At 39.5% G+C, this 25,740-nt stretch overlaps 1 protein-coding gene across 2 annotated transcripts; it reads left to right on the plus strand.

Moving 5' to 3' along the window:
• LOC132849053 (SUN domain-containing ossification factor-like) lies at positions 1 to 18,428 on the plus strand. Of its 2 annotated transcripts, XM_060875228.1 has the most exons (24): positions 1 to 298; positions 3,239 to 3,344; positions 5,174 to 5,284; positions 5,394 to 5,599; positions 6,238 to 6,339; positions 7,328 to 7,439; positions 7,728 to 7,839; positions 7,933 to 8,054; positions 8,793 to 8,860; positions 9,079 to 9,186; positions 11,271 to 11,376; positions 11,776 to 11,796; positions 12,643 to 12,698; positions 12,806 to 12,885; positions 12,996 to 13,061; positions 13,523 to 13,600; positions 13,984 to 14,068; positions 14,312 to 15,613; positions 15,812 to 15,899; positions 16,261 to 16,365; positions 16,454 to 16,611; positions 16,697 to 16,785; positions 17,409 to 17,464; positions 17,572 to 18,428. In XM_060875228.1, exons 1-24 carry the CDS (start codon positions 243 to 245, stop codon positions 18,028 to 18,030), a joined length of 3,852 nt encoding a protein of 1,283 aa, XP_060731211.1. In that variant the 5' UTR covers positions 1 to 242; the 3' UTR covers positions 18,031 to 18,428. The 2 variants fall into 2 exon arrangements, with proteins under 2 accessions (XP_060731211.1, XP_060731212.1); XM_060875229.1 differs by lacking the exon at positions 11,776 to 11,796.
• The last annotated feature ends 7,312 nt before the right edge of the window (positions 18,429 to 25,740 follow it).

A 25,740-nucleotide genomic window follows, 5' to 3' on the forward strand; every position in this document is an offset into this window, starting at 1 on the left:
TGAGCGGCTGTACACAGACAGTCAGCTGTACGTCCACGTAACTCTGCTAATGCTAACGCTAACACTAATGCTAACGCTAACGCTAAGTTCCTCACTTCGACTGCCCTGTTGTAACCTTGTGCTACTTTTATACACCGTCTAAAGCAGAGCGGAATCACAGGACGCCGTGTTTCGGTTGTAACTTTTGTTACTCCAGACTTCCGGAAACGCGCAACAATGTCGCCTCGCACTTTTGGTCGATAATGAAGAGGCTGAAAGCTGCACTGTTCTGTCTGAGCGTCGTGCTGCTGTGTTACTGGTGAGCAAAACTGTCTAATATAGAATGTGTTCTATATGATGTCAAGTTTTACAGCTTTAATGTAGAGGAGCTTTAAGGAAACTTCTAAAGAGGGACTACTTCTCTGTGACACCTGCTAGCACTAGAACTGGTAATAGCAGGTGACCTACTGGTTTAGCTAGTAAGACTATGTACTGTTTAACCCTTTATATTTATTATCTAGACTAATGTATTATATTTAAATATCATCATTCAGGGTTGTAGCTTCAGGCACATGAACATGCCTGAGTTAAATGTTCATCCAAATTATCTTGTGTCTGTTTCACTTTTTTAACTATGTAATGTACACTGTCACAAAGCAGCTCTGAAGAAATGCAGAGATTTTCATCCCTAGTAAATAAGCAACAAGTTACAGAGGTAAGGGAAGGAAACCTGAGAAGAGACTCACACCTGGGAAACTTGTCTTCTTTTATACGTCATTACAGTATAGAGGTGTAGAAGAGTTTGTTTACATGGTGTTCAGTGTGATTGTGTTGGGGATTAGTGTCCTGGGATGAGAGACAGGATTCAGTTATGATCTCCAGGTGAGATACACTGACATGAGGGATAATCACAGTCTGAGAGAGAGAGAGATTTAATTGCTGACTCATTTTATTTAAGAGTGCGCAGTGAATAAAATCTGATCTGATGTGTCATGGGGTTAAAGGAAAATAACTGAAGCAAAGGCACTTGATTGTTTTCTTTCTGACAAAATATCCCGAAGTGGTTTATTCTTCTTACACCACAGAATCTTGTCTCTCATGAGAGCTTTTATGATTAATAATAATAAAAAAAGACATTTGCGATACGTTTTATTCATTTTTGCTTGCATGTAATGTTGTAGAAAATCAGCGAGACAGGTTAGTTTCTGTTATCGCTTACGTTATAGCAGATATAAACGGCAGCAGTTGTACTCTCACCAGTCACTTTCTTTTCCCCTCTCATGGAATGAATACAAAAAAAGTTACAGCTTTGTGTCTGACTGGCACTGAGACTCATTTCATACATGTAAAAGAAGAAAATGTTACAGAAGATTTCACCATGTCATCGGTAATTGATTCCTTAATAAGCGACAAGCTGTGAATCAGCTGTACTATAGAAACAATAGCACTATTGATGGAAAGTTACTCAGCCCCATCTGACCAATCGGCATTGAGCATTTGTACAACATTAAGGCAAATATATAATATTGTGAATACTTGTGAAGTCTTTAGAATAGTAAAAATAAATTTCACTGAGGATGTAACAAGAAAGTACTGTAACAGTGGAGTTTAAAAGCTCACATCATGTCTAATGAGGTCAGTATGTTTCTAATAATGTCATGTAGTTATGGATATATTACTGAGCCTATGGATATATCCTGAGTCCTGCTGAAAGCCAGCCATTATCTTATCTAAACCTCATTTATTGCAGACCTTTAAAGTCAGAAGGACACATCATGCATTTCCCCACTGCTGAATCATACTTATTTATCCATGTGCTCATTTCCCATGTCCTGAAATATCCCATATACTCCCTGACAAAATTTATTACCTACAGTTATGTTGTTTTTAATGTACTAGGTTTAATATAACTGACCTGCGAGAATTTGTTTCTCTTTTGTTTCTGAACTTGAGAAGTAGTTTGAGCTGATATGACGTGGTTTATAGCGCAGGCCGGCGTGACAAGCTCCCTGTGACATCGACATGGACTTCACACCTGTCTTACACAACTGCCGTAAAACAACTGTTTTTTCTTTGACAGACGCTGTGTTCGTCTGAGTGCAATGTAGGTTGTTTGCAGCTTCAGGATTTGACTGTGTGTGTGTGTGTGTTGGGGAGAGTCATTAAGACTGCCCATATGTGGCACATGTTGTCTCACTACACTGAAAGACACCATATGAAGACAATATATGAAGTGTGGCATGTTAAAGACATGGCGTATCTGATGAATTTCCCTACATTTGCATTCATTATGCAAATAAGGAGCTCAAAATATTGTCACGGTGTCCAACATTGTCTGTGTTACTGATCATATTTTTTAAGTTCTGCAAACTTCATTGAGTGAAATCTACTAAACATCTGACGAAGTTGTTGCACAACATTTATTCAAGATATTTATTTGTGTTTATTCATTTATGTATTAGTATTTATTTATATAGGGATTAGTATTTTTGTTTGTTTTAGCTATTCATGAATTAATTAATGTATGAGGGTTTACATATATTTATTTTGCTGTGTTAATGATTAGTGTTCATTAATTTTCTCTATTAATGTTTGTTCATGGATTCATGCATTGGTGTTTGTTTAGGGATTGGCAATTTTCCTCTCATTCAGGCTTTAATTTATGTTTATTTGTTTAGGGATTAGTATTTTTGCATGAGCTAGTGTTTGCTGTATAGGGTTAAGTATGTATTTCCTCATTCATTTATTAGTATTAGTGTTTATTCATTTATGCATTGGTTTTTGTCTGTATAGGGATTAGTATTTTGGATTTATTCATGCATTGGTGTTTGTGTGCTCATTTATTTATACATTAGCCTTTGGTTATTTATATGTGCCTTCAAATATTAATCAATTATTTAGGGATTAGTGCTCATCAGTTCATTTATGTCTATTTATTATCATCAGCCAATGCGAATATTTATATTTAAGAATTACTGTTGACTGAAAAAAGCTTCAGTGAAGTGTTGTGGAACTGAGAGCTATAGTTACCCGTGTCGATGGTTTACTGATTTGAAGTGCAGAAGCAGTGTGTTGTTCTCATTCAGTGTGAAACCTGTAATAATTTAAGACAAATATGTCTGTTACCCTGGTAGCTGTGCAGTTCACTAGTGGTTTTAAATCTGTGTCTCTCGCTGACAAGAGTGTGAGATATTGTACATGGATGTTTGCTTTTCATTCTTGCTTTAAAGCTGAAATAAACATTACGGCCTGTTCGCAGGAATCCTGTTCATCATGGCCTCTGCTCAGAGCCGAATCAGCCGCAGGCCCCATCGGACGTCCCCGATCAGCAGGACGAGTCTGAGGAGAATAGAGGGAAGGACAAGGTACAGTCTTTTCCTAAAATAGTAGTGTTAATCATGTACAGCTTTTAGAAACCGCTTAAGGCTACTTTTAATTGCAGGCTTCTCCTTCTGGTTTTAACATTTATCTGTATCTGGAAAGCAAATATCTGTATCTCTATAAATGTATATACACTTCTGTTTAAATCTTGATTGAATTTTCTCCTTGTTGACTCATTCTGATTGTATAAATCGCTATGTGTCTAGTTTTCCATTTTTAAAACCGATCATCTTTTTTTTTAGCAGATCAGCGTAAAAAGAGTTAACATGGGCGCATGACTTATAATCTTAGGTTGTGATGTCATACAGTAGACTCGATGGCTTTAAACCAATCACAACCTAATATGCAAATGAAGAGAGCAGGACTAGATCTGGACTTTTCGTTTTTGTTAGTGGATGATAATTAAATGAAATCTGACTTTTTACACATTAAGACCTTTTCACATGTGAGACCATTGTCTTTTTGTCTCCCATTGTCTTTCAATAACAGGGAGGTAAGTTAAGTCACCCAGGTGGAGCAGCAGATGGTGCAAACTAATGCGGTCCTAAGAGACTTTTGCTTCTGTCTCTGAGCCAGAGATATCCTCAGCTGTGGCTGACACTACATATTTTACATGATTTCTAGCAGAAAATCCATTACTATTAATCTGGGCATTTATTCATTAATTATGTAATTGGCTCTATAACATCTGTATGATGATATGATGCAACAAATGCAGTCTGTGGTGTATGCACATGTGGTGTGATATGTATGTGAGTGTAGGATGCTTTGCACTCACACACACTCATGTTAATGACATACTTGCTTTATAGTTACAGTAGTTTACACATAACAAAAGACATGTTATTCTTACTAAACACTAATTATACACGTAATTACAGCTTTACATCTGACTGTCAGAAGCACTGACACTGGAGACTCCATCCATTAATGTGAAATAATTTGCATCTTTCATTTCAGAAAACGTCACAACAATATATTAGGTGGAGCTTCTACAATATCTGCCTGTTCCTGAACAAAGCTAAATTTTTACAGCCAAGGCCTGTACTTTCTTCTAGCTCTAGAAATCTTCCTTCCAAGCTCTTGACTTTTTAAAGACAACCAGAACATGCCTATCATTGTCAGCATTCTGGCTAAAGTGGATTATTTACTGAGACAACACATTTTCTGTTGGATACCAGGTCATTGGGCTGTGTGATAATGCTCAAGATCTACTATACAGTACATCTTTCCAAGTCCCCCCCCCCCCCCCCCCATTACAATGCTTAGCTGCCTGCAATAGATTTATAACACCGATGTTTGGCTACAAAGCCAAAAACAGACCAACATCCACCTATATTAAAACACTTCTCACACCCCAGACTGCACCATCATCCCCCCATCCAATCCTCAAGCATCATCCATCATAGTGGACTGTTCCCTCTGTCGCTCAGGGTACAAAAATGGTTGATTGAGAATCCAATGCATTTCTGTATTGTACCTCTGGATAAGGGAATCTGAGATAGGGAATAAGCATCTTACTGGAATGTTGTGTTTCTAACAATATGAGTCTGTTAGGATTTTTATCACATATTAGACTGACGGACATTGCATACCATTTATATGTTGATATTGAAAGATTGTACAAAACACTATAAGGTTTTATTGAATGTCCTGTTTTGCTGATTGTAATCTTGCCATGGAAATTACCATTGATGCTTACATGGATTTTAGAAGAACTATAGATGGATGGATGGATGGATGGATCGGATGATGGGATGATGGGATGATCATAGCCATGTTGTGGTAATGTTGTCCTGTGGTTGTTTAACAGGATCTGCTTCAGGATCCTCCTGCAGTTCACACAGTAGAACACCAGACACAGACAGATACACCAAATGAGCCACAGACTCAGGAAACCACACTGCAAGACAATATCCATAAGGTAGTCCTGTACTTTGCTCCAAACTGAAAGCCTCAATATTTTCTTTTGAAAATAATGTTTCATATCTCAGTTTTACTACGTCATTCAATCTTCTCTTAATCTTCTTCAGGAGTTTCAGGTGAATGAGGCCCCAGCAGAGACAGAGATACCCGAGGCTGATCCAGAGTCTTCCGTTCCCCCTGAGGATGATGCAGGTTCTCAGAACACACCCGTCTCCACCCTTCCTGCTGCATCTGTAACTGAAAGTCAGACTGCTCATGTCTCTGAGGATCTGTCATTCACTTCTACTGTCTCACCTGTACCAAGTGTATGCAGGTCAGAGGCTTGTAACTGTACTGCTTTAAACTTTTCTATGAAGTACACTAGACGGGTCTTAAAATCAGGAGCCCACACAGCTTCACAAATTCAGTTTGGTTTTTTAGATCGCAGAAGATTTATTGTAATATTTGCTGTGATTTGTTGACTTATTTATCATCAGTAAGCAGTAAGATAGTAACCTGACCAAAGGATCAGCTTCTGTACATATATTAGCACATTTATTCAAATATCTGACGATAAGAGAAACACTGGTCTTCGTGGTGCCATGTGTTCTCCTTGGGGGGGAAAAATAAATTGTGGACCAGCTAATCAGGAGGAGGCATATCTGTCAGTTACAGTATATTGCCACTATACTATTAAACCAGCTTTCAGGTGTTTTAATACCATGGAGTAAGGACTAGAGGGTGGGGTTCTATTTTGTTTACAATTTGTTTACAATTTGTTTACAATTTGAGTAAAAATGACATAATCCTTGCCCTCCTCACTTGTCCACATATATTCTTTTTGTTTAGAAGGGAAGCCCTTACATATATTTAGACACAGAACAATGTTCCAGCTTGTGGATTAGAAGTGTAATTAGTGTAATTTCTTTTTAAACTTTCTCTCATGTTCACTGGTGTTTTCTTTCTCTTCAGTGACGGTGATGACTCCTGCTCTTCCTCTCCTGTCAGTACTGTCTCCCCCACCGCTGCCTGTGATGCAGGAGAAAACCCTTCATATGATGCAGACATCAACAGGTACAATGCCTTAAATCGAGCACAACTCACTGTCCAGTTAGTAGGTTCTCCATGAGCTGAACAGCAGCGGGAAAAACTCTTCTTATGGAAGAGCAGAAGTTTACACCATCTGTCTGTAATTGGTTTAATAGTGATTAACTCGAGCCATGACACACAGGCTTATAATTTAGATTACATAATGTACAGCATTCTCACTACTTACTCATCTCACTGGGGCTCATTAGTCAATCTTTTATTACAGCTGAGTGTTACTGAGAATTCTCTACATTTTCTAGTAATGTAGCTCTGCAGCACATCAGACAAGCACTAATAGTGTGTAAAAGTCATGTCAGAAAGATCTTATTTATGAGTTGAATGCACATGGATGCTAGCTAAAAAGTCAATTATTTCAATGTAAAACAAAAAGTAGGGAAATGCAGGTTTCCTTTAAGCTCAGAGTTTCATGAAAACATGGTCGAAACCAGCATTGTGTTTCAAATTTGATAGCATTGCTCTATTGTGATCAAGACGAGAGTCAAGTAAAGAAGCTTTAAATGTCATTTCAGTTATAGATAGCTCATGTAGTATATGGTGAAATGAAACAAATGTTCTCCAGGACCATGGTGCTACATAAACCAGCACAAACTTAAATAAAACCTAAACAGAGCTAAGGACTGAAATAATGTTTAACTGTTACTTTTACAGTGGCTTTGTAAAAACACGCCTGATTTTTCATTTAATGTTTGTGTGATTCTAATACGTATAAGTTGCTCGTACTCAGGATCATAGGTTGTGAATGTTTTTCTGAACTTGTATTGATGTTTTTATTAATACCCCAATTCTTGCAGAAATCCTTTCATGAATAATGAATACATTCGTTCATAAAGAAGTTCTAAATATTGGAACATGTTTAAAATAAGCAGCTCACATTTTAGTAGGACATTTTATTTTAAATATTTGTTTAACTCAGCCTTTTTACTTTTCTCTCCATGTCTTATAATCTGTATAGTCTTCCCCTGGTCTTGGATAATGGCAGCACTCCTGAAACAGGGAAGAGTACGAAGGCAGGTTTAAGCAGAGCGAGTCAGGGAACCAATGCCTCCAGCATGCTGAAAGAACAGGTTGGTGTTGCGAGGACGTCTATAACGAAATTCAGAGGTTTTCCCCAAAGATGTTTCAATTGTATAAAAGCCACACTATGAAATCATCCCAGCTGCCTTTCAAACATTTGCAGTCAACCTGTCCCTGTTATTCATTTGAAATTAGAGATTAAACAGAATAATAATAAAACACTGTTTTTCCAAGTTAAATTTTTACTTTGAATCCATCACCCCAAGCAAAGCGTTGGTTTCTAATGTCATTCCGTGCGATGTGGATGAACAAGTCTTCTTTATTGCAATATTCAACAGAATGTTCCAGTATCAACAGAAACAGATCCAGCGCTTCCCAGCAAAGATCCAGAAGACATTCCTACATTTGACGAGTGGAAGAAGATAATGATGGAGGTAGAAAATGAAAAAAGTAAGATCTGATCTTATGGTGCATTTGCTGGGTGTCTTCATTACTGTAGAGCTCGTTACTAAGAACGCTGATGCTTTGTGTGTTCTCCACCAGGTCAGACCGCACACACGTCCTGTAACGGGGGCTCTAATGCTGTTAAGAAAGTGCAGAAAACCACCAACTATGCCTCCGTGGAATGTGGCGCTAAGATCCTGGCTTCTAATCCTGAAGCAAAGGTACCCAAACCGGCTTAGGGTATTTGCATGAGTGTTATTTTGCTCTAATGAAATGACATAAAATAACTCCAAAGCTCATGACTGTGCTTCTGCATCTCTCATGCTGCATGTGTGGAGATTTTGAACCATTACAAGCTTTTAAGCAACAAAAATTTGTTTCTGTCCAGCAACAATCAAGAAGAAACCATTTTATTGCCAGTTAGAACTAACAGATTGGAAGATCTGTTGTTAATGTTAACACTTCTTAAAGCAGCTACACACAGATTAAAGAGGTAAAATATGTTACCATTAAAACATATCACTAGAGCATACTATCATCACTGGCAGCACTGACACTGGAGACTCCTTCCTTGAGTACTATTAAGATCGATTTGCCTTTCAGCTGCCACAACGTTCCAATGTGCTGTTACAGAAACAGAATTCACACCTTCTGACCAATCATAATGATATTTAGCAGCAAGGTGATATGCAATAAAATCTGTTTTTCATTTATCATGTTTTTTAAAATGGAAGCCAAATGCAGAACTTGTAAAATCCCAATACTATAATGAACGTAGCTGTGCGGTTCTTTTTTATGGTGAAAAGAGGACTTTTTTGGATTTGATGGATGAAGACGATAGACATTACTAAACAGCACAAACGTGAAGCTTCCATAGGGCACGCTCTTATCTTATTTCTGCATTTTGGACTTTCTATAACCAGGATGATGCTTATTGGCATGTTTCTTCTTTTTATTAGAGCACGTCTGCCATCCTGATGGAGAATGTTGATGTTTACATGTTGAATCCCTGCAGCAATAAGATCTGGTAAGCCAAGCCCTGCACTCACTGTATGTGCTGCTTATTAAGAGAATTGTGTAGAAGAATTAGGACCGCGTTCATCTGATTATGACGCTTTAACGTATCCCTCACACTGAGATTTCTTCCTGTTTTCTTTTTCCTCCATCACACCTCTTCTTCACCCAACAATCACATCCACCTTTTCTTCATGCTCACTCATTGTGTTCCTCTGTGTGCACCTCCAGGTTTGTCATTGAGTTGTGTCAGCCCATTCAGGTGAAGCAGCTGGACATTGCCAATTTTGAGCTCTTCTCTTCGACCCCCAAAGACTTTCTAGTCTCGATCAGTGACAGGTCAGAACAAGAGAACATTTGGTTTGTTAGATATGTGTGACATGTTTGCTTAGTTCATGTTTGCTCTGTTTGCCTCTGAGGTAGTGTTAATTTCGTCGGACGAGACGAGACAAAATATGTTCGTCAACAACCTTTTTTTTCATGACTAAGACGAGACGATGACAAGACTGCACCACTGTCCAAAAACGCTGACTAAGACTAAATTAACATGCATTATTGTTGATGAAAAAAGACGAGACGAAAATGCTTTGTATAAAATCTCTCTTCATTTTCGTCTACAATTGTCTCTGTCTCTTTTTCATCAGCTGTTACGCCTTTAAAATATTCACAACGAGTTCGCGGCTTCGCGCTGTTGCTGAAGTTACAGGTCTGCGAAGCGGATCCCGCTTATTATATTGCTACCTACCAAATAAATCGATAATTTGATTCAAAATGATGATTTAAAAAGGAGTTTATTGATTTAAAAACAATTGTATTGTTTCTGCTAAAGAAAATAGTGCGCTCCGTCTCTACGTTTAGAATCCTGTGTGTTCGAGTGTATGCACTGTTTAAACGAGTGTTCTCAACTTCTCACTGATACTTTTGTGATTCGCGGAGTTTTGACAAGTTTTATAGCCTTGATATTGTTTCTTATTCAAAAGTGGTGACAGAAAAAACTCAGCACCCCCAACCTGAAACCTCTTCCCTGTCACAATCACATTATAATCAAAATGAATAATTAGGCTTAAAAACAAATGTATATGTAAGGGAATCAAGTTTAACAATTACATGTAATATTGCTCCAAATATCATCAATAATAGTGTGTGCAATACCATGTATAACTTGCATTAAGTTGGTAATTTATATACATACATACATATATATACACACACACACACACACACACACCTACAGTTTTGATCTTAGGCTTTTCATTAAGTTATTTATTTTCCACTATAACACTTGTGTTTAATGAGGCCTCACTGTATTTATTCTTACAATAGATTCCAGATGTGGTCAAGCTACAATTTTTTGACTAAAACTAGACTAAAATTAAAAGACTTTTAGGCGAATAAAACTTGACTAAGATACCTTGAGTTTTCTTTTGACTAAAACTAGACTAAAATGACGAGACTTTTAGTCGACTAAAACTAAGACTAACAAAAAAGATATGTGAATGACTAAATATGACTAAAACTAACAAGGACATTTGGCACAAGACTAAGACTAAGACTAAATTAAATATAGGTGACGAAATTAACACTACTCTGAGGACATTTTTTGTCATAAAAGTCAGCAGGCATTAATAATTTTCCAGTTTTCTGATCTAGAAATTGAATAGCTACAAGAAACATAAATGTCATTCATATTAAATATCCCTGCTTTTAACATTTGTAAAGTGTTCTGGCTCCTTTCCATTAAATGCTGTTTTTCACCCATATTGTTCATCATTATACCACAGCACTACTTCATGTTTGATTTTGATCGGTCAGTTGGTGTTAAATTAATCATCTAATGCAGCAGCTTTCAGATTTTAGATACATATTAAACTATGACGGTTTCTGTATCAACATACACAGACTGTGATTGCACAGCAATTATTCCAGATGAAATGGACATTTTTATGAGGAGACTAATAGATAACATTTATGAATGGAGTCTCCAGTCCTCCAGCAAAGAAGTCCACAGAATAAGAGGAGGTTAAACTGTAGTTTCAGGGGTAATGAGACAAGTTTAGTTTATTTTTCCTTCGAGAGCGAAAAGGTAGAGAGTCTGGAAACCTGAAACAAAATCTCAGCATCAAATATGAGCTTTATAGTACAGCTCAAATATGAATTTTAGTAGAACAGTCTTTCAGCAAACATTGGATTATGCTAAAAGGACCGGTAAATGGTGCTGCTGGTGGTAAGGTTTTACAGGGAAAAGAGAAAATGTGAAGGCACTGAAGCTGAAGCTATTTCTGTTAAGGCTAACTGTATCCTCTTATGGGATACTGTGCTTGTTTGTTTAGAGATCCACACCTTTCCCCTTTTGGTTAATTTTGATTGTTCATCCAATGTATCCATTGCATAGATAGGGTTCAAATAAACTGTGTTGTCCACAGATATCCAACCAACAAATGGGCCAAGCTTGGGACCTTTCATGCCAGGGAGGAGCGCACGGTTCAGAGTTTTCCACTAGATGAGCATTTATATGCTAAATATGTCAAGGTATGTGAGAAAAGTCCACTTGTTTTTGTTAACACTCGTCTGTGTGCTTGATTTAGATCCTGTTTCAGTCCTGCAAGTCTACATAGAAATGGCATTGAATGAATCCATTGTGAATAAATTCATAAACAAACGTGTTTTGTGAAGCGATTAAAGGAACGGTTGTTATTACTGACTGTTTCTGTAGTATGCAGTAAGCAATTTTCCTGCTGCTGCTCACCATTATTTTCTTTTTTCTGTTTTTTTTTCTTGTGACTCGTTAGTGATTCAAAGGTTTTAATATCTTTATCTCTAAAACGTTCAGAACTATAAATAATTCAGAATTATGAAGTTATAAGCAAACTATATTCTCAACTGTCTCTGTCTTTTTCCTCTTCATCATTGTTTTCTCTTCTGCGTCAGATGTTCACCAAGTACATTAAGGTTAGCTCCCTCTTCTTCTCAGGTGTGCTTGAATGACTGGGTGAAGAAATGAATAGTGCTCAGTACTACAGTGTCCATCAACCGTGGAACCTCGGTGGATTATTGATTGCACCACCTCATTTAGATTAGAGCTAGAAGTGTCTAGCAGGGGATTGGGTGCAGAGTTTATTTTCCACATGAGCTTCTTTAGCTGTGCAGCTCAGTGGAGTGGGTCAATTCATTTTCAACAGTTCAACAGTACTGTGCTATTGAAACAACCTTCGTGAATTCAAATTGAATTATGTCCACTAATATTGTAGTACACGTAAGATACCAGCACTAAGGGGCTAAGTACACATCCACAGTCCAAGCAAATATCTCAATACTACCATGTTTTGTCTTAGAGTGTTGTTGGGATGTATGGGAGTGTTTGTGTTTAAACATAACCCAGCTACTTTATTCATGATCTAGGCAAGGTTAAAGTGTGTGTCCGTTTCAATTAACTGCAACTAACAAACCTGAATGAAAACACTTGCTCTCATTTGCTTTGTGTCACATATAACAAGAATCACATATAATGGTGTCTGGTTATGTTCATGCACTAAGTGGTGAATGGTATTTATTTCTATTCGTCTACTCCACTGTCTGCTGTTGATTATTCGTGTCTGGTGATCAGGATTCTAACAGTCTTGTTGCAAACCAAATCTATCACTGTGCCTGAGGGAAACTGAATATTCCCACCAACTAATCCTGAAACCAGCTATATTATTATTGTGCTTATTTAGTTATATGAATGTGAAAGACCTATTCCTGCTACAATGTGCTATAATGTTTTTTTTGTGTTGTCACATTTCCATGTGACTGTAGGTGGAGCTGTTGTCACACTTTGGGTCTGAGCATTTCTGTCCTCTCAGCCTGCTCAGGTATATTAAAAAAAAAAGCCTTTCTCAAAATGTTATAATGTATAGATAGAGATATCTCTTACCATGAAGTGTTAAAGTCCTGACCTGTCAGTGTTTTGTGTGTTAAGGGTTTTCGGCACAAGCATGATGGAGGAGTACGAATTGAATTCTGAGCCTTCTGAGAGACTCAACTTGGATGAGGACGATGGTGAGAATCTGCTTTAGTAGTAGTCATGGGCCCATTTACGTCTATCTTTCCTCTGTTTTATTTAAAAGTAAAGCTATACTGCAATTTTCATGCTTCTCTAAATCCTGCAGATTATCCTCCAGGATATGGTCTGTCAGATGACAAATCTTCAAAGAATCTGATTGGGTCTGCCAAGGGTGAGTTCCAATGTAGCATTTCATTTATTCATTCGTTTATTCATTCATCTTCATTACACACTTCATCCTGGTCAGGGTCTTGGTGAACACTGGATATGAGGTGGGAATACACAATTAATGTGACAACATCCCACACACATTAACAGCTGGGGCAATTTTATTGTAACAAACCCACCTAAGAGCATATTTTTGGGAGGTCGGGGTAATACCTACATGGATGAGGGGAACTCGGATATTACCCAAAATCTTCGATCAATCCAGAGACACCTGAAATGACCGGCAGCAAATCTACCTTTTTACCTTTTTTTAGCAGAACACCTCATATATTGTCTTATTTAATCTATAATTAGGTTAACAGACATGAGGTACAGTTGAGTTCAACCACCAAAGTATATTTAGTATGAACCCTCTTGATAGAACCACATATTTACTACAGCTATTCACCATGTATTCATTTACAGATGCTATTCTTAACATGGTGAACAACATTGCTGCTAATGTGTTGGGTGGAAATCCAGAAGATGGAGCTCAGAGTGGAGGTAAATCTATACACACAATCCTTTAGCTACAGATGCTTGAACGATGATGTATGCCAGGGGATTTTTGGTTTAATCTGAAAAGGTGTGCTTTTATCTGATGTGGCAGCAGGTTTTTATTCCTGCCAAATGATAGTACAAGTACAATGAAATTCAATGAAATTAGGTTTGCATCTCATATCTGTTTACACAAAGGTGTGTGTGGGGTAAGAGAGTAATAAACCACATAGTATTTACTTTTATGCATTTGTTCTTGTAAGGTGAGAATCTTAGTTGGAAAGATTAAAGATTACAACGTGTAAATGTACAGGTTATCATGAACAAACAATGAGAATCGAGAAAGAATTGGTAGTAATTTGGTTTAATTTCTACACTTTGTATAAAAGGCAACTATACCACCTTACCTTTAAATTTGACCGAGACATCAGGAACTCCAGATCAGACAGTCTCCCTGACCTCATCCAAGATTATGTAAGTAATGTGATTAAAATGGTTTATAATTCACAGACTATTCCAGTTACCAGTGAAAACACTGGACACAACATAACTATATTTTGTAACCAATACTACAGTAATACCCAAAGTTGGAATGTATTTGTTAGTAGTATGCAAGAGTTGGTCTCATACTCTTCAGTTTTTGCAAGGTTTAGTTGTTGTTGTGTCTTGAGTTTTACACAAACCTTTCCTTTATTTCCCTTATCTTATATAATTCAGAATGGACAGTTTGGAAACGGACCAGCATGAGGTCACTGCGACCCCCACGGTGACAGGGGGTATAGACACAGGTCTGACCGTCCCCACCACATCTCTCTCAGAGACTGCAACGCTTTCAGCTACAGAGCCTGTCGGGACAACACCAATCAAAGAAGAACAGATTGTTACCTTGCTAGCTGAGGATGAGTCAGACAAGTCCGCCAACACTATATCAGAACAGGCAGAGATTGAAAGAGAGAAACCCCCACAGCCTCAGCAGTATTCAGGAGTAAAGGAGGTTGTGAATTTCAGGGAGCACACTTCTGACTCCTGTTCTTGGGTTGTTTCGCTTAAAGAATACCTCCTGCAGAGATGCAGTCCCCTTCCAGTTCATCAGGGGAAAAGATCCAAAAAGAAATCTCAAGAATCGCATTCTCAATCCAACACTTTGCACAAAATGGAAACCTCAGTCCCAGTAATAATCTCATCATCCCTGATGCAAGAGCTCCACGCCTCGACTGTGGAGACAAGTCCTCCAATGGAAGCTTCTGTTGTGGTTGTTCCAGCTTTTTCTGAGAGTGTACCTGAGAACGGACCTGTGGCTGGATCTGTGGATCTTGCACCAAGTCTTATTTCAGCTTTGGTGACGCTTGCATACCCTGACACATTTGCACCTAGAGCCACTCATGTTGTGGATTTTTTGGACCCTTTGGTTGTTGAGAGTTCTTATTTGACACTTAACGAGAAGAGGAGAGATAAAGCAGCGAAAGAAAAAAACACTCCCATTCTCACCTGCAACCTGGAACTGACCTCCTCAGATTTAACTACTGTAAGTGATGAGGTGGCTCATGTCCAGATGTCTGTATCTACAGTAGAGAAATCTACCACTGAAAAGAACAATTTGTCTCCAAGTATGATGACCAGCACTATAGAGCATGCAACATTAACCCCTCTATCAACCTCCACTGACCAGTCCTTTGTCCACCCAACCATAAGCAAGAGTCCAACACTTGCCATAACACTAGCAGCTGTCTCTGTAACAGAACCCTTAGAGGAGGTTTCAGTTCTAGCAGAACGTAAAAGTGAAGAGCTGGTAGAAGAAGTTTCTCCTGGAGACAACAGTGGTAACATTCAAACAGGACAATATAGTAATGGCCAGCCATCTTCCAATGACTTCTATGCTGAAATCCCAAGCTCCACTGAGGCACCAATGCATGGCTCCAACCAGAAGGAGTCAGTCTTTATGAGGTTGAACAACCGGATCAAAGCCCTGGAGGTGAACATGTCGCTCAGCGGCCGTTACCTGGAGCAGCTGAGTCAGCGGTAACTACTGCTCGTGCTGATCATTCTTACAGTGAAATAAGAAACTCTTGTAATTTCTTATTAGATATTTTTGCCCAAGCTCTAGTCATGGAGAGCAGTATATTTGAACAAGGAAATTCAATCTACAGATGTGTTCTTCCATATTGATTTTATTTCTACTTGCTTGTTTCTTTTGGTTCATGCTTTGTCTTTTAACAGATATCGAAAGCAGATGGAGGAGATGCAGAAGGCTTTCAACAAAACCATCATTAAACTCCAGAACACTTCAAGAATGGCTGAAGACCAGGTCAGGAACTTCATCTACCTGCTCATTAGCTCTATAATATATCTAATGGTGGTGGTTATTTATGCAATAAAACACTATAGAAAACGTTATATTTATTTAGAGATTTATATACAGGTGGAGTCATTAATTTAAACACCAAAGTTGATTATTTTCCTATTACCACATGTCCCAAATATGACCGCAGTAAATTAGTTTGAATACCAAATGCAGAGGTTCTGATATCTTATGATTACATTTGAGGTTGAGCTGAATGTTGTACTCTGTGGTTTTCATCAGAAACTGGCTAATGATCAGCTATATTAAAGTTTTGACCCGGAAGCCAAGACATGATCTTAATCTGATCTTTTCTTTTCTCCTGTAGGATCAGAAACAGACCGAGTCTATACAGGTGCTGCAGAGGCAGCTGCAGAACGTGACTCAGCTTGTTCTCAACCTGTCACTGCAAGTGAGCCAGCTACAGAGAGAGGTACGTGTTTTCATGTGTTTAAACACCATAGGATAAATTGATGTTGATCAGTAAAGAGTTGCTGTGTGAATACTGCTCGTTTGTGCAGGTCTCTGACAGACACAGCTACCTGCTGCTCGCTGTGATCCTGGGCTTGCTCATCTGCATCGTCATCTGCGTTAATTACTGCCGCATGTCTGTCAGGAATCTCTCGACAGAACCAGACCCATCCGTACCAAACTCCCACAGCTCCTGTTGCCCTGACAGGTGATCACCGACACTCACACAAACTAAATAAAAATTGTTATTTGAGCTGGCTTTGATCTCATCCAGACATCCTGTTGATTTTCAGAGATTCCCCTGGTTATGAGTATGTAAACCCAAAAAGAAGAGCATCATATCCATTTTCACAGTCATCCCTGCACATCACTACTACTGAAGGTAGAATTGCAATACACTTTCAAGCAAGATCTTGTCACCAAAGGCAAAAGGGGTTCAACTGCAATTATGTGTCAACAGGACATAGGCATAGACTTGCTGACTTCTTGTCAAGATTTGTTTGAAGGGGATAATGTCACTACTTTACATTGTAATTGACAAGTGTCGATTCTTCAGTGTTGTCACATGAAAAGATATAATAAAATCTTTATAAAAATGTGAGGGGTGTACAGTACTCACTTCTGTGAGATACTGTATATAAACAATTAATTTCAGTCAGTCTGTAATAAAGCAAATAAATAGCTAAGTCGCTTGACACATATTCAATTACAAAGGAACATTTTTGAATATTAACTTCAATAATAGAGTATTGGCTAATAAAAAGAACCAACCATAAAGCTAAAATTGTATTCATTGTTGTGAGGGCTCACTTTGATTGGTAAATAAATCAATAATGTGCTTAGATGGGCTAGAAGTAAGAAAGGTTGGTTAGGAAGCAAAGCACAGGCACATAGGCCACATTGGAAACAACAATCCACAATGAGGATCTTTTAGAAACCAAGGACATTTTATTGGTCATTCCTTTATTTTACATTCTTGTCTGTAATAGTTTGTTTTCCTTACAGGTCCAAGTGAAGCATATAATGTAGAAACTCGTAGGAATTCAACCGGGACTAAAAAGGTATTCAGACATTTTTGTGTTCTTTATATTTATTAATTATATTCTGTGAACTGTTTTCAGTGAGGTTATAACTTTTCAGTGAATAAACACTCTGTCTCTCCTACCAGAAAAAGCGTTGCAAAATGAAATCCAGCAGAAAGCCCGAGACGATAACTCCAACATTATCAGTCCCCAATGGAGGACTGCAGTGTAACCAGCACTGTCCTCACAGTCAGGACTTAAAGCTGGCTTCTTATATACCTGGCCCTCCTCCCTTTTCCTTTAGAGACTCTCCATCAGAGGGCAGCTCTGAAGACTCCTCCCAGTCAGATGAGCCTTCGTTCTGCGGTATCACCTCCTGCAGCAGCCTCTGTGATCCTCTGCCTGCTCCAAAGAGCCGCTCGAAAAAGAGGAACCGCTTAAAAAAGAAGAGCACGGTACTAGAGCAGCTTCTTAAGCCTGTGGAGTGTAACGGCCCTCCTGTCGTGTCTAAATTCACCCTTCATGGCTTAATCACAGGCTCCACAGAGCTGAAAATGAACAGGTCAGGAGTCCCACTGCTTCCGAGAAAGAACAGTTTTGACTGACATTGTTAATGATGCTGATATCTATAGAACCCACTGATTGGTAGCTACTACGTAAGCTACACTGGTAGCTTTAACTCCTGTGGTAATAGGATTATTTTGTGGATACAGGAATCCTGCTCACAGGGTTGTGGACACTGGGACAATCATCGATCATCATCTGCTTAGCAGAGAGGAATCAACTGGAGTCAAAATCACGACTAAAACCTGATTTAAAATGTCCTAATACGCTGCTGTTTTTATAGGGAAAAATCATTTGCACAGTTTTTAAATTGGTAAGGCTTGCTTATGCTTTACATAGTTTTTTAGAATTTAAGTTTCAAATTAATTGTGACTCAAAATCAGGTTTTGTTTATTAATTGCAGAATGCTGTTTTTATATTAAAATAAATCCGAAACTTTTATAGCCTGGGAGTGGTTTTTAATTGTTAGACTACATACTTGGTATTAGGTATTAAACACACTTGAAAACAGGAGCACAAGCTTACACCACAAATATGCAATATGTTGCAAAAATTTGGATTTATCCAGATCCATGACACATTAAACAGAGTTTTTAACCCCAATTATGCTGTAATATTAACATCATATTAAACAGCCCTGGAGACACTCGGACTACCTGTATACAAGTGAACTGACTACTGACTACCTACATTTTAACTTCTCACTAAAATAAATACAGAACAAATGCAGCATTGTTCATCAGAATATTTGAATTATTTCTACAATGTAAACCAACAGGGGTTCACGGTGGCTTAGTGGTTAGCACGTTCGCCTCACACCTCCAGGGTCGGGGGTTCGATTCCCGCCTCCACCTTGTGTGTGTGGAGTTTGCATGTTCTCCCCGTGCCTCGGGGGTTTCCTCCGGGTACTCCGGTTTCTTCCACCGGTCCAAACACATGCATGGTAGGTTGATTGGCATCTCTGGAAAATTGTCCGTAGTGTGTGATTGTGTGAGTGAATGAGAGTGTGTGTGTGTGCCCTGTGATGGGTTGGTACTCCATCCAGGGTGTAGGCACAGGCTCCCTGTGACCCGAGGTAGTTCAGATAAGCGGTAGAAAATGAGTGAGTGAGTGTAAACCAACAAGAAAACTACTACGTGATAAAAGAAAAATAATCATAGTTTACTCTTCAAATGAAAGTAATTGCTCTTTAAAATCATAAGATCAATAGACTGGTTTGTCAGCTCTACTAGCATGCTGTAACTACCTGCTTTAGAGCCTTTGGTGACTCAGATAATATCTCACTGTATGTTCTTGTTTTTAAACCTAGTTACAGCTTACACACTGAGGTTCATTGGCTGGGTTTTAACACTCACGTCTGACTCCCTCATCAGCTGACCATAAATTTTACCTGTTAAAAGACAACAGAGTTATAGTTATCTGTCGCACTATTACTTATCTTCATGTTGCTGCTGAAGAACATTTCTTACACATACAATTTTACAATGTACCTTTTTCTTTTCTTTCTTTTTTCCATCCTTTTTTTAAAAATAGAAATGCAGTTTTATTTACCAGAGTAATCTACGCTTGTTTTACCATGACGTTAATACGATATATAACTTAACAAATACTAATAGTACCTATAATTAGTTAGAGAATAAAAAAAAATGAATAATAAAAAAATAATAATTTGTCAAATTTCTCTTGAAGCACAAGACACTTTTTCTCCTATTGCTTAGTCGTATTGCATGACATCAGCCCTCTATTTCCTATTACACTGTGTATAGCAAGTATGAACAGCATATGTACAATTACATATCCTTAATAACAAAAAAACTATTTAAATTTATAAATGTATATATAACGTTTATTAGAATGTTGCAATGTGTTCAAATTGAACTTAAATGGTTACTCCTAGCCGGGAAAAGACTTCTACCCTTGATTTTGGGTAAAATTAAATTAAATGCTGTTGGATAATAGGTCTCTTGTGTTACATTTCCACCACCATTATACTGTATTTCTTCCATACATATATACAGTACTGTACATACTGTAGCTGTTAGCACTTGATCTTATGTGAGCTTATATTTGGCCACTAGAGGTCCTCGTTGTGTATTCTCTCTTTTCTTTTTTAACCATAATATTTTTGGATTTTTCTCTCTTTAGAGAACAGGCATGTACTCGGGGTGAAGTTTAGAGATGAAGTGTGGTTTGAGATTGCAGAGGAGGGAGGAGAGAATCAGTCAGATCAGTCAAAAGCACAAAGCGAAGAAGTCGCTATGTATGAGGTCTTTACCCAGAACAACCCAATCTGTCTGACCATCATTGACACTTCAGGTTATGGAAACACCAGAGGAAGAGATGAGGATAAAGAGATCGCTGAGAATCTTTACAATTTGAATCTGTACAGAAATTGATGCAGTGTGTCTGGTAGTGAAGGCATCTGAGAATCAGCTCAGTGAGGAGAACTGTCATAAAGTCATTAAAATGCTGCATTTCACCCACATATTGTATAAATATCATTTGAATAAACTTGTCAGAGAGAACAGAAAATGTTAAATGCAGAAAAGAAACCATCATGAATAAAATATAATGATCTGAAATCTCAAAACAAAAGCAGCAATAATCCAGCTTCAGGTATGGAGTTGCATTCAGAGGACTTGGTGAATGTCATTGGGACCTTCATTGCAACAAGAAACAGGAAGAGAAGAAGAAAAGTATAAATATGAGAATAAATGAAGAACTGAATGAGACTGAAAAGGAAAAAGTTGTGGTAGAAATCCTCCATCATCATGATGAAACTGTCCAAAAATCAGCTTTCATTATTCAGCATCTGGACTTCATCCCTCAAACTGAAGAAACAGGAAACACTTCCTTGCTCAGAAACTGTCAGCAGTGAAAAATTCCAGGTACGTGTTAATGTTTTAACAGAGTATGAAAGCACAGGTTTCAATATACAGTACTGAAAGATGGTCCTTTACAAAATAAAGCCAGGAGCTTAAACATGGCCATGTAACATATAATAAAAAGGATTCACGAACATGTATGAATAAAGGGTTTTGCTCATTTTAGAATTTTGTTTATTTAGTATTGCTGCTGTTTCAGATTAAACTTCTCATTTACATAGTTATAAAGTATATTATTAGATATTTGTCATTTTAAACCTTACACCTTATACCCATTTCTGGATACATAATGATAATGAGATATTTTCTATATAATTTAGCTCATTATCTATATTCGTTAGTTTTGATATTATTATTGTATCTTCTATTCGTTTATCTGGCATTGTGAGGTAAAGAGGCAGAATGGATACAAGTTTAGGTTAGCAGTTTATTAGGAATAGCTCAAGCAATATATCCAAAATGTCAGGAAGAATCAATCAATAAACAGGCAATGGGCAGGCGATCAGAAAAGAGAGTATTAAAGGCAAAAAATAAATCAATAAGTGTTAACAAAAGACTTGGCATCGACAGACTACAACAGAAACTGAACAAATACTTTGGCATGAACAAAAGACACTTTAGAATTTAAATATACAAAGCAAGCAAAGGGCAAACTCTTTATAGAAAAATACAGAAATGTTACACCGCAGGCTGCTATGTTTGCTCTGTGGCTTGGCTTCCAGTGCTTGGTGTGAGGTGGACACTCCGTTTGGTGGCCTGGTATCTCATCACATATTCGTCAGGAGGTAGAACAGTGTCACACATGCAGTCATCACAGAATAGTCCACTGCGAACCACTCTTATCTACTCCTCTTCCAGCACGTCCATGGAAGAAAGTGGGGATGGATCTGTTTAAATGGAAAAAGAAAACTTACCTTCTCATTGTGGACTATTTTTCCAGATATATGGAGGCTGCACATCTGAATGTCACATCTGCGGAGGTCACAGTCAAAGCAGTCAAAAAGGTTTGTGCTTGTCATTGCATGCCGGAAGAGGTCATTGCCGACAACAGACCACAGTTCGTATCACATACATTCTGACAATTTGCACAGGAATGCAATTTCAAACGCACCACAAGCAGCCCCCACTATCCTCACTGTGGATTAAAAAACTGACTACAACCGACTACAACAAAGCCTTGCTCATGTACAGAGCTACATCTTTGTAGCATGGATTTTCCCCTTCTCAACTGCTTATGGGCAGATGTATCCGCACCACTCTTCCACAAATACAGAGAAAACTATGGGACTGAGAGAGGGGTACTGTGGAGAAATAGAAAACACCTTCGTCCCATTGGAGGCATTTCTAGAGCAGGCAGGGTTTACAAAACCCCAGACAGACTGAATTTATAGTTCAACTGAGTAAGGGACTAAACACTAGGACAGATGGATGAATGAGTGTTATTAAAAAATAGAGGAAATGTTAATGTGTTGAGTTAATATAGGTTGAATATTATAATTTAGTTATGAGAAAGAAACTGTTATGTTGTGTTAAGATAAGGTTATAATGTGTTCTTTAAAAAAGATATATGATATATGTTGTTGAAGAAAAGAGGCATCTCGGCATGGGTTGAAAAAGAGAAGAGCAGTGCAAAGGGATTAACATATCTGCTGTTCATAAAAATGTGCAGGTCTAGTGTAATAGTGCACAATATAATATAACGGGATGTATTATGTGTACGCCTGACTAAAGAGATGGGTTTTTAATCTACATTTAAACTGGGAAAGTGTGTCTGAGCCCCGAACACTATCAGGAAGACTATTCCAGAGTTTGGGAGCTAAATAAGAAAACGCTCTACCACCTTTAGTAGACTTAGATATTCTGGGAACTACCAGAAGTCCTGAGTTTTGTGATCTCAGAGAGTGTGAAGGATTGTAACGTGTTAGAAGACTAGTTAGATACATGGGAGCTAAACTATTAAGAGCCTTGTATGTAAGTAGCAGCAGTTTGTAGTCGATTCTAAACTTAACAGGTAGCCAGTGTAGAGATGATAAGATGGGGGTTATATGGTCATACTTTCTTGTCCTAGTGAGAACTCTCAGCTTGGCAATATTTCTAAGGTGGAAGAAGGCTGTTTTTGTGGTTTGGGCGATATGATTTTCAAAAGACAAGTTACTGTCTAATATAACACCCAGGCCTTTCACTGTCGAGCTACTAGTAACAGTACATCTCTCTAATTGGAAGTTAAATTGTGAGAGTTTCTGTGTACTGGTTTTTGGACCTATAAGTAGTATTTCTGTCTTATCAGAGTTTAACAACAGAAAATTGCAGCTCATCCAAAATTCATTAACAAAAAAAAAAAAATTAGATATTGATCATAGTTTTTACAGCTATACTTACAAAGCAAACCTTGATCAATTCTAGCAGTTGTCCTGAGAACCACAGTGTGTCAAATGGTAACTTCCGTTTCCTGAAAAAAAAAGAGGCCTATATGAGATTCCATGTTATTCTGAGTGTGTAAAGCCTTAAATGTGCACAAACACTTTACTCAAGCATGGGATTGGGATACGAGTGTAATTTCCATGATTAATATGTAGTACTACAGTAAAAGCACTCTGATGCCATTGCATGATATCTAAAACTATTTAAATATCTTTAACATTGCTTGTTATGCTTTTTAATTATCTACTGTAAATTGTGAACATTCATAACATGCATGATGAATTCTCCTTTTAAAATACTCATTATTAAACAATCACTTTTCATATTTATGTTATATACACACATAAGTATGAAAAAGAACTAGAAGAATGTGATTTGTTTTAAAGTATGTTAAACACATAAACACACAAACACACACACAAACACACAAGTTCCCTTTCGAGGGAACTCGACGCTGCGTCAGTGCTGACGCTATGGGAATGCTTCTTTGAGGAAGTTGTGTCTGAAGCTCTGTGTGCACACACGCCATTTTAATGGCTCGGAAAGGACACATGACGGAGTAATTACTCGCCAGTAAGTCCATATAAGGGCATCTACGTCACACTGCTCCAGCTTTCTTTGTCTTCAGGAAGCGCTCTGTGTATGTGTGTCGTTTGTCACTGTCTGTCAAGTGCAGGGAAAGAAAAAAATAGGGAAAGCTAGGCGAGGGACATAAATATGTTACAGTCCAAGCACTTTAAGCAATGCGTGCATCCGTGCCCCCGCTTTATCACGGGGGACGACTCGCATTCTCTTTGTGTTGTGTGTTTGGGAGAGGAGCATGCGCGGTCGGCTCTCGAGGGAGCCGGCTGCGTGCATTGTGAGGATTTCCCTCTGCGCACTCTCCGATCCCGCCTGGCTGTGTTTTCCAAGCAATCAGCTGCGCCTCGTGGTTCGGGTCCTGCGTCCGCCGAGGCGGCGCGGCGGCTCCGATCATGGGGTTCGCAGGTCGAGTTAGCGGAGGCGGAGCAAGAGACGGGTGTTTCCCTTTCTCTTGCCCTCTCCCCTGACTCCGTTCGCTCAGTTTCGGTTTCGGGAGCTCGCGCTGCGATTTCTCCCGACCCGGAAGAGAGCATGCTGCTTTCCGCGTCGGGCTCTGAGGAGCTCGATGTGGGCGGGGACGTGCTTTCCCCCTCGGTAAAGCCGAATGAGAGAGAGCAGTCAGTCGCGTTCGAGGAGCTCCTCGAAGTGGTGTCACGCGCCGTGGGTAGGCTGAATTTGGATTGGCCTGAAGAGGAAGTTAGTGTCGCCCGCTCTAAGTTAGACGACCGCTTTCTGACTTCAGGCCGCAGGCCACCTGCACGCAGGCGACTGCCTTTTTTTCCTGACCTCCATGCTGAGGTGTCGAGGTCCTGGAAGAATCCATTTGCGGCGCGTGTTTTTTCTCCGGCCATGTCTGATTATTCAGCCATCATAGGGCTTGAAAGCCATGGCTATGGGGCGATGCCTAGGGTTGAAGAGACGCTCGCCTGCATCGCCCGCATCGCCCGCATGGAGGAGACCTGCCCTTCCCTCCAAGCCCTGTAGGACCACCTCAGCCCTTGTAGGTAAGGCTTATACAGCGGCAGGCCAGGCAGGTGCGGCTCTGCACACCATGGCCGTTTTGCAGGCCTACCAGGCTGACCTGCTGGCAGAGCTTGATGGGAGGGAGGAATTGGGACCTCAGGCGATATCTGAGCTCCGCCGGGCCACTGACCTTGCACTCCGTGCCACGAAGCAGACGGCCCGCTCCATAGGCCGTTCAATGGCTGTGCTAGTTGCCACGGAGAGGCACCTGTGGCTTAATTTAACCGGCATAAAGGACAAGGATAAGTCCTTTCTCCTGGACGCCCCGGTGTCGCCCCTGGGTTTGTTTGGCGACGCAGTGAATACTGTCGTCGACAGACACCAGGAGGTGAAACGCCAATCGGCGGCATTCAGGGAGTTTCTCCCTCGCCGCGGCGAGCAGCCTGGGCCTTCATCTAGCCACTCCCTGCCCCCTTCTAGTTCGCTTAGGGCAGTGAAAAAGGTTAGTGTAGCGGCCCGTGCCCCCCCGTCTAGGACTAGGGAGGCCGGTCAGCGTACCCGGGCCCAGACCCGTCAGGGGAGAGGGGACCTTAGGTCCGTTATTTCAGCCAGGCGAGCCACAAAGGAGTCCTGATGCCCGAGGGCGGGGGCTCCTGGGGGCATCCTATTCAGGAACGCCCCCCCTACTGCCTGCCCCGCCGTCTTTGTCGTTTCGGGGGCAGTGGGGCCTGTCTCGGCTCCCCGTTTGTGTACGGATCTTTCCGGGTTAGCGCCTGCCAGTGCGCTGTTTCAGGGCACCCGGGAGGTCTGCGCGAGGCTGTCGCCTCTGTCAGGCAGCCTGGCAGCGTGGAAACTTCTGCCAGGGGTGTCGCAGTGGGTCCTGGACACTGTAGAAAGAGG

Source organism: Tachysurus vachellii, chromosome 7 (assembly GCF_030014155.1).
Source record: "Tachysurus vachellii isolate PV-2020 chromosome 7, HZAU_Pvac_v1, whole genome shotgun sequence".
NCBI classification, from domain to species: Eukaryota; Metazoa; Chordata; class Actinopteri; order Siluriformes; family Bagridae; genus Tachysurus; species Tachysurus vachellii.

Coding starts and splice junctions, on each gene's coding strand:
- LOC132849053 (XM_060875228.1), top strand. CDS start 243: ATGAAGAGGCTGAAAGCTGCACTGTTCTGTCTGAGCGTCGTGCTGCTG. Junction 5,285..5,393: donor TGCAAGACAATATCCATAAG/GTAGTCCTGTAC, acceptor AATCTTCTTCAG/GAGTTTCAGGTGAATGAGGC. Junction 8,055..8,792: donor CTTCTAATCCTGAAGCAAAG/GTACCCAAACCG, acceptor TCTTTTTATTAG/AGCACGTCTGCCATCCTGAT.